Source organism: Gadus chalcogrammus, chromosome 12 (assembly GCF_026213295.1).
Source record: "Gadus chalcogrammus isolate NIFS_2021 chromosome 12, NIFS_Gcha_1.0, whole genome shotgun sequence".
NCBI classification, from domain to species: Eukaryota; Metazoa; Chordata; class Actinopteri; order Gadiformes; family Gadidae; genus Gadus; species Gadus chalcogrammus.
Genome location: NC_079423.1, coordinates 4,395,749 through 4,404,536, shown reverse-complemented (window position 1 = coordinate 4,404,536; position 8,788 = coordinate 4,395,749). Strand labels below are relative to the sequence as shown.

The following is an 8,788-nucleotide window of genomic DNA, read 5'->3' as shown; positions in this document are numbered from 1 at the left end:
CGCTTAATTGAGAGGCTGCTCACTGCAGAGCCAATGCGGGGGGAGCTTGGCTTAGTCCTGCTCCCCATAGGTCCAGCTGCACCGCCGGCTCAGCTCACCTCCTCAACTCACTCACACAAATAAGTGGCCCATGTTCATTTACCATGCAACCTGATTTGCTCTACTTAAACATATACCTCTCCATAACCTTAAACCCTAAACCTAACAATAACCCTAACCCATTAACCTTACCATCACCCTAACCTTAAAAGGTAACCTTAACCATAACCCTAACCTTAACCCCTAAACCTTACCATAACACCTAAACCTTGAACTCTACACCTTACCCTAATCCTAACCCTTACTATTTTGATTGCAGCAAAAAAACCTGTTCAGCTGGACTAGGTCCATTTGGCCCTGCAATGAGCACCACTTGACTTCATTGGGCAGTTTTTAACCGTAGGTGTGATTTCCGAACTGTTGAAATGACTGCAGAAATATTCTATCATATAGTTTATTGCATTGCAACTTGTCTTGTACTAAGTCTTCTTTTGTAATTAATGATATTAGTTTATGACTAAGTTATTGACCATTAGTTTACATAATATTAATACCTAACAGATTTATTTTACTAAAATAGCAGGTTCATATTGATGTTCTGAACTAGAACACAAATAGCCCTCTTTATGCTGGTTTTACGTAACATGTGCGCAGCCAGCATTGCCAGTATGATTTGTTTTGGTTGGGTCATGCCATAAGTCATCATATGGAGGAATCACTTAGGCCTGACTGCTACAGTGCCTTTTCTGTCACATAGTATTTTCCTGGTGGTGGCATAGTGACTTTAGTGCCAAAATAATGTTGGTGATGATCTTAGCCTGTACTCTATATGCTATGAGCACTCTGCCTGGTTTTGTGTTGTGGGTTTTTATGGATTATTGATTTGACAGGACTCACAGCCTGACCCCCTATTGATTCCATATTTTATGGTTGCGTAAAATAAGAAAGAAAAAAGATGTGCCTTTCTGCTGACTTTGGTCAAGTGTTCTTCCCTTTCTTGGAGGGAACAATTTTATGTTTGACTTATAAACACTAGGTAGGCTGCACATGTTTGATGGTTAATGTTAATATTTATTAAACCACAACAATAAGCTGTGAGCCAACAAGTTCAAAACGTTTAATGTCCATAATGTACAAAATCTCCAACATTAGCATTTGTATGTGATACGATGCTTATGAGATGTCAGACAGGACAGAAAGCAGTCAAAGAAAATGTGGAATTCATTCCCTTTACAAAACACACATTTTACATTCAGCCATCAGTGTCTGGATGAGCCAAATCACACTCACAGCTGAACAGAGTCAAATTACATTTTAATGAAAATTGACCAAATGAAAATAAATGCTTCAATATCTTCCTCCGATAATGCAGCAGATTGTAGTAGAATAAATATAAATATGTTCAGTTAATTCCTGTTTGGCACTTGAATTTCAAGGATGCCCTTTGAAACACCCTTCTTATTGGCTCATCCTGCTATGACAGTGAATATATGTTCACATAATGACATATGTTAAAAATCACCAATTTAGTTCTGTCTGTACAAATGAGGTTGGGACTATTTCAAATGCATGCAGTAGCAGCCTTCGAGAGAATATATCACATTAGGCGTAAAATACTTTAAACAACCACCGTTACAAAAAGGAGTAGCAAAAACCATCACAGCAAATATATTAAAAGCTTGATCACTTTGAACCACAAAAGGTATAATTTATAAGATAAAGCAATGGCAGCTTATTTCCGTTGTAAACACGAAACTGCAGAACGTTTGTATTTTACTAGAAGCCACTAAACTACTTCATCTTCAGCTTTTTGACAGCGTCATTATTTCTAACTTGACATCAACATAGTACCGGCTATATAAGGCCCCAAATACACTATCGACGACATGGACCGTAAATAATCATGTAAACATAAATATATATATTTTTTTTTTTCAAAGGCTCATAACTAAACAAGATTGTCATTATGTTAATAATAACCTCAAATAATAATTAATTTAAACCACATTCTGGACCGAATTTATCGCGACCAGGGACATACGGTTAAATAGCGCCCCCGTATGGCTGTAAGTAAATCTGCACTTTCGTATTAAATGTATTATTATTTCATGCCAGAGCAGAAACTACAACAACGTATACAGTAAAAAATAATTAATGAAAATACAGTTCCAGGTCAGCCCTTCTTTGATTTTACAAAATCTTTACGGACTGCCTGATATGGAAAAAAAATACTTGTATGCCTTATAGGATTTGTAAATGTGCTTTATAGATATTTTTCGGTAATTGTATGACATATATTGGCCTACTTGGCCTGATAATACTGTCCAATAATAAATTTTAGCAGCCACAAATGCATTTGTTTGACTTCAGCTGTACTTAAAGTTTCCATGTCTGGTCATCGAGACAAGATTTCCAAAGCTTGCAAGACATTTTAAGGTTTGGATGATATAACTGCATTATAAACTCAGGACAGTTTTGATCAATTATAGTTGATTATTATACAATTTAAAAAGGTTGGGTGTGCCAAGATGAAGAGACACATTACGTGTGATAAACCCATTCAGAATTAATATAACAGGTGCATTAAAACTATCAATATTATGTTGGGCCCATCTCAAACACTGATAAGCTACTTTGAAAGGCCCCCAAGGTTTAATGTTTCCGGTCTTGTGCGGTGAAAACACAACTACACTTTTAAATACCTTCCGTTTCGTTTTCTTTTCAATTTTTTTGCTTCTCGTTGTTTTGTATCGAAATAATAAAAACGGCAATCAAACCTACTTTGTGCATCAAGGCACTTCTGGAGAAACAAAGTGAGCGAAGAGGTGTATTCAGAGAGGACAGGTACGTCGCCAGACCCAAAGGAAAAGGTCCTGCAGTGACATCGGTTGCAAGTGACGGCCCAAAAGCAGCCGGTGACAACCCCTGGAGCGGTGCAAACTATGGAAGGAGAATATCCTTCTTCTTTGGAATGAGAGAATTACCCCAGAGTTAAAGTCTTTCTCCAAAAGTGACATTGTTGTTCTCAATGTTGGTGTTTGCTTGTTTCTTCTTCAGACACATATTGACTAAACATGATCACAGACATGAAAGATAATGCAGGGTAGAAAGAGGTACTTGTAATGTCCCAAACAAAGGATAGGCTCCTCCAGAATAGCTTTTCACTACTATATTTCTTTTCTTAAGAAAACAAAAGGAAATGAAAGAACAAATAACTGGGAATACCTGCGTGAGGACATCAGATGTTTCAAGGGAAAATCGTCGAAATCCACTACAAACACAAACGATTTACAAATAAGAACAAGCAAAGTCAAGTCAAATAGCGAGAAAAAATTAATCACCATCGTTTGAATTAATAAACAAATTATTGAGCATTTAAATGTTATATATTACATCCTCTGAAGAGTTATCTTTCGTTGACATGTTATGTACTAGCGGCTGTTTAGAACCACGCGGACCCAACCTCCCGCGAGAGGAGGCAACTTCTCGGGGGATTTCAGAAGGTCAGCTAGCTTCGTTTCCTTATGGTCGTTGTTGGAAATCGTAACAATTCACTTGTTAGAAACGAGAAATGCATTCCTGCATCAAGCATTTTGTCTCGGGCAATGTTTTTGGCATTTTGTGAATCTGGACAGTAAATATACATAAACTCTTTCACGTAAACTGCTTTGTTTCATCTGTAAAATCAAGACGAAACATCCGCTCAACATTTCTCAAAATGGCCGCCATGATATTGATACATTATGAATATAATATTCAAACGGCAGTGCGCGCTAGAATGTGCCTCCTCCAGAAATAACACATTTAGTCGACAAAATTGCCAACTCACCCACAGCACTGGATTGAAAAAAACTATTTCACGAATGAGGAGTAGTAACGTTTGTCAGCTCCCACGAAGAGCACGGTGGAGATAAGCCACCTCCCCGAAACACCACCATATTTTCTTCTTGGGAGTCAACATGCATCAATTCAACCTTAGTTTCACTCATATCACTTGTTGTAAATGAGGAAAAAGACAACCTTCAGGACATCAGTACCTAGTGGGTTGTATTGAAAAGTTGACATGAAGTGGCTGCTGTTTCCCCAGAGTCTTTACTTGTGTCAGATCAGTTGGCCGTTCCAAAGGGGGGTTTGGCACACAACAGCACATTAATACTGAGTTCTTCTTAAGAGAGAGAGCTAAAGATATCGACAAATACAAATACTGGAAAACACTTTGAGGCATGGACGAGAAGAAGAGAACAGAAACTTCATTTCCTCGGTCAAAATGGAATGGTTGTTACTTTCCAATGATGGCACGGATAAGATGATTCTTCAAGCGGGCCTAGCTGTGCTTTTAAGGTCAATCAAAGTACCCTATTGAAAGTAACCACAGTAGTATGTGCACAACTTGAACTATCTTCTTTTGGCAGTCCACATCTTGCTCAGAGGACTCCTTTACATCAAAGACCCGTGTGAAGCCATCTGATATTTTTTTTGGATTTCACAGCAGCAGCACCTGGACAAGCAGCTAAGGAGGGGCGGAATGTCGGATGTAGGTTGGTTGGTTGTTTTTTTGGCACATCGGGGGCATTTTGGAACAGGGTGGTGGTTGGTCATCAGGTGGGCTAGACTAAAGGATGCTCTGGGGGTTTGGCCGGCCTCTGGGCCTCCGCCGGGGGGTCGCTGTTGTCTGGGCCGAGCTGGGTCTCCATGACGGCCGCGTCCGGGTAGGTGTCCGGGTAGGGGTTGGGGAAGGGGTTGGACAGGCTGGTCATGGGCAGAGGGGTGTAGGTGGGCCTGGCGATGGAGAGGTTAGTGGTGCTCTTGGCGGTGGTCATGGCGGCGTTGGTGGTGGTGTTGGCGTCAGGGCTGGACATGATTATGGGCTGGCTCTGGCTGCCGTTCAGCTGGCTGGCGTCTCGCACTGCAGGCTGGACATACGTATCTGTGAGCTGCTCTTGCTGAGGATGGACAGCTGGGTCCCCCCGTTCACCCCACTGCTCGCCAGCGAAGGGTGGCGGTGCTTCAGGTCCACAGCAAAGTACCGGTTCACCGTCCAGCTGCGCCATTTCCTCTTGATCTCCGATTGCACCTTGAGGGATATACTTCACAACGTCATTATTAATGGACCTCGCTGAAAGGACACTAGCGCTCCTAGTCCCCTACGTCTCCGATCTGTCCTCGGGTCAAGTCAATACTGGAGTCTGGAATCTCCTTGTCATAGTTTGATTCTCAAGAGTCCGGACTTGGTCTGAAAGGTCTTAATCACAGTTACAGTCTGTCTTTTACCACACTTAGATTCTTAAAGACTAATTCAGTTTCAAGTTCCTTTATAACAGTTACAGTGTGTCTCTTGAAACAGTAGTATAGTACAATAGTAAAATCCACTGGGATTTGGTCTTTAATCCCAGTTACAATATCAAACACCTTTATCACAGCTATTCTCAATGTCCTCTATTACATTTACTGTCAAACAAATAGTTTAATGTCGCTATTTATAAAAGTAGTAGTTTGTATTGCTTTAACCAACCCACATTATTCCTATGTTATTACGACAGAGTGGGTGGTAATAAAGTGTGTATTAAAGGAGACTTACCTCTCCGTTCAGGAAACAGTAGAGGACAGCCACCACAAAGCCCTGCGAACACAAAACAGGCCGGGTCAAATAAGGAAGATATTCTAACCCAATACATATGTCAGGAGCTTTAAATTAACTGATGCATCAAGCTGTAGTATAAATATCTGCAGAGAATGTTTGTTTATGTGTGTGTGTGTGTGTGTGTGTGTGTGTGTGTGTGTGTGTGTGTGTGTGTGTGTGTGTGTGTGTGTGTGTGTGTGTGTGTGGGTGTGTGGGTGTTTGTTTTTGATGAGGTCTACATCTGTTCATTATAATTGCACAGATTGATGGTCTAGCTTTTTTCTGGGTTCAACCCTGCCTGTCCTAAGCAAATTTTTCCATTAGCAACCTCTAGTGACTTATGTTATATCTTCAGTTACAGCTACATCCTTTCCAGATGACAGTGATTGTGACGGAAAGTGACTGAGATGTTCCCCGATATCCGGGGAGGGCAAAAGTCAACCTGAATAAAATTATTTAGAGGAAAAATCACTGAATAGACTGAGTCGTGGATGTGGGCGTTGTAGAATATAGTAACATATAGTGCAAGTTTAACCTTCGAGCAAAAAGCTTGTGATTATCTTTGGCTGAAAGCATCTCCCCTCCAAATGAAATAGCATCTCAAAACATGTTCCAGTTGAGTCCGCACCTGGAAGGAGCCCAGGCCCAGCTCGAAGACCAGACGCTCCCTCTTGCTCACGTTCTCCGGGGAGAAGGCGAACACCGTGTAGTGGATACCAAATAGAGGAATGAGGAGCAGAGTGGAGCGGGCCAGCCTCCTGTACACACACAAACACACACACATATTAATATATATATACAAACATAGAGCACACACACACACATATTTATAAATATACATACTTAGAGAGCACACACACACACACATACATATATATATAGAACACAAACACAGACTCACACAGGAACACACATGCACACCAACACACACATACACACACACTCATTAGGAACACACACACACACACACATCAGTCTTCATTCATTCTCAGAGACAAAGACACACTTTGGATCACCATATTGGCTTACAGGTAAATACTTGATTCATTTCCCCCGATGTCTGGAGACTGCAGCTTCTGGACAAGGATTACGATTATTCCGATAAAGAGGACGAAGTTGACCTGAAAGAGAAAAAATATAAGAAAAAATAGATCACATTATTCATATAGTTCACAGCAGTCATTGATATTTTTGTATAAGAATAGATATAGAAGTAGCAAAGTTAAAACAAAACAAAAATTTTAATTAATTTTAAAGGAAATGTTGTAAAATTCTACATAATTTGTTAAATAAAAACGACATCTGTAATGCCTTGCTTCCTTGTAACCTGCTGGAACTAACCATTATGGACGCTAGCACCGGTCCCTTGATCACCCACCAGATGGCAGCGTTGTCATTCATATCCCAGCACCTGAGAGAAATACGACCACGGTCAATATTCACAAGACTCTCCTCACAAATCACAGCAGTGGATATAGAACTCCTCACTACCCACCCGATGTCATCAAAGTGCAGCCTCAATACGGCCCAGATGGTCACGCAAACCGTTGGGGTTCCTACAAATCATAAAAAATAAGTTAGGTCCATTTAATTACAGTCTCAAAGGGTGTTCCAGGCTACGTTTACAGACATACACAGTCAGCCGTCTTCAGGACTTAAGAAAAGCTCCCCCCAAAAGACACAAGGGAGAAACCGTAAGAAAGGAACACTGGGAATTGGGATTTCTCCTTCCAGGGATGGTGCAGGCATATCAGATCATAAAATAAACCATAGACTATAGTTTTTCACCACAGGAGCAAGCCCAGAAGGTGTTTGATTCCACTCAAAGCAATACAATATCTATTTTATTATCATTTTTGTTATATATTTTAAATGGATGTTTGATTTATTATCGTCTTCATTTGTATGAATAACTATTTTCTAGTGGGGAGGATAGACCCACTTTCTAACCATGAGGAATGAGGGCATATATCTGTACAGATAGTATGGTTAGTAGGTTGGTCATAACCCAGCTGATGATGATGTACCAGTGGAAGTAGGTATGGTTAGTGTGTTGGTCAGTCGATGGTTACGTACCAACAGGAGTAGGTATGGTTAGTGTGTTGGTCAGTCGATGGTTATGTACCAGCAGGAGTAGGTATGGTTAGTGTGTTGGTCAGTCGATGGTTATGTACCAGCAGGAGTAGGTATGGTTAGTGTGTTGGTCAGTCGATGGTTATGTACCAGCAGGGGTAGGTATGGTTAGTGTGTTGGTCAGTCGATGGTTATGTACCAGCAGGAGTAGGTATGGTTAGTGTGTTGGTCAGTCGATGGTTATGTACCAGCAGGAGTAGGTATGGTTAGTGTGTTGGTCAGTCGATGGTTATGTACCAGCAGGAGTAGGTATGGTTAGTGTGTTGGTCAGTCGATGGTTATGTACCAACAGGAGTAGGTATGGTTAGTGTGTTGGTCAGTCGATGGTTATGTACCAGCAGGAGTAGGTATGGTTAGTGTGTTGGTCAGTCGATGGTTATGTACCAACAGGAGTAGGTATGGTTAGTGTGTTGGTCAGCCGATGGTTATGTACCAGCAGGAGTAGGTGTGGTTAGTGTGTTGGTCAGTCGATGGTTATGTACCAGCAGGAGTAGGTGTGGTTAGTGTGTTGGTCATACCCCAGCCGATGATGATGTACCAGTAGAAGTAGCGTCTCTCGGGGAAGAAGGTCTCTACCAGCAGGGTGAACAGGTAGAGGCCTTCAATGAACAGCCAGAAGTAGTTGGAGAGCACGCAGTAATGGAAGAATATCATCACCGCTCGACATTCCACCTGAACGCACGCACGCACACACATACACGAGAAAATACACACAAACAGACATTGCATGATGATACCAACACATCACTAATTGGTTACTCACAATGACAGACAAAAAACAAGACAACCGCTATATGTAACACACGACCGATGTATTACATAATGCACTGTTCATAAGGTTACATGAATATTATACGACATTATGTAACTTCATGACATTCATTTGTATGATCTGTCTTTTCATAACATGTTGGGTTTAATGCATAGGTTGAATTGTAGTGGCACAAATCAAAATATATGCTTCAACTACTCAAGTAGAATTTGTTTCTGTTCTGA

General features: G+C 40.9%; 1 protein-coding gene and 1 long non-coding RNA gene across 2 annotated transcripts in view; both read right to left on the bottom strand.

Annotated features, from left to right (window-relative positions):
- Nucleotides 1–1,124: 1,124 nt before the first annotated feature.
- On the bottom strand, nucleotides 1,125–3,502 carry LOC130393680 (uncharacterized). Its single transcript, XR_008897123.1, has 3 exons — nucleotides 3,433–3,502; nucleotides 3,265–3,310; nucleotides 1,125–3,003 (listed from the first exon to the last, which is right to left on the bottom strand). It is a non-coding gene; the product is annotated as an uncharacterized LOC130393680 (long non-coding RNA).
- Nucleotides 3,503–4,924: 1,422 nt separating this feature from the next.
- adcyap1r1b (adenylate cyclase activating polypeptide 1b (pituitary) receptor type I) overlaps nucleotides 4,925–8,788 on the bottom strand; it is a 12,861-nt gene continuing 8,997 nt past the window's right edge. Inside the window, exons 7-13 of the mRNA XM_056603884.1 lie at nucleotides 8,311–8,464; nucleotides 7,155–7,215; nucleotides 7,001–7,070; nucleotides 6,689–6,780; nucleotides 6,288–6,417; nucleotides 5,618–5,659; nucleotides 4,925–5,113 (exon numbers count right to left, since the gene is read on the bottom strand). Of these exons, the coding sequence (XP_056459859.1) occupies nucleotides 4,925–5,113; nucleotides 5,618–5,659; nucleotides 6,288–6,417; nucleotides 6,689–6,780; nucleotides 7,001–7,070; nucleotides 7,155–7,215; nucleotides 8,311–8,464 (738 nt within the window). The remainder of the gene's footprint in view (nucleotides 5,114–5,617; nucleotides 5,660–6,287; nucleotides 6,418–6,688; nucleotides 6,781–7,000; nucleotides 7,071–7,154; nucleotides 7,216–8,310; nucleotides 8,465–8,788) is intronic.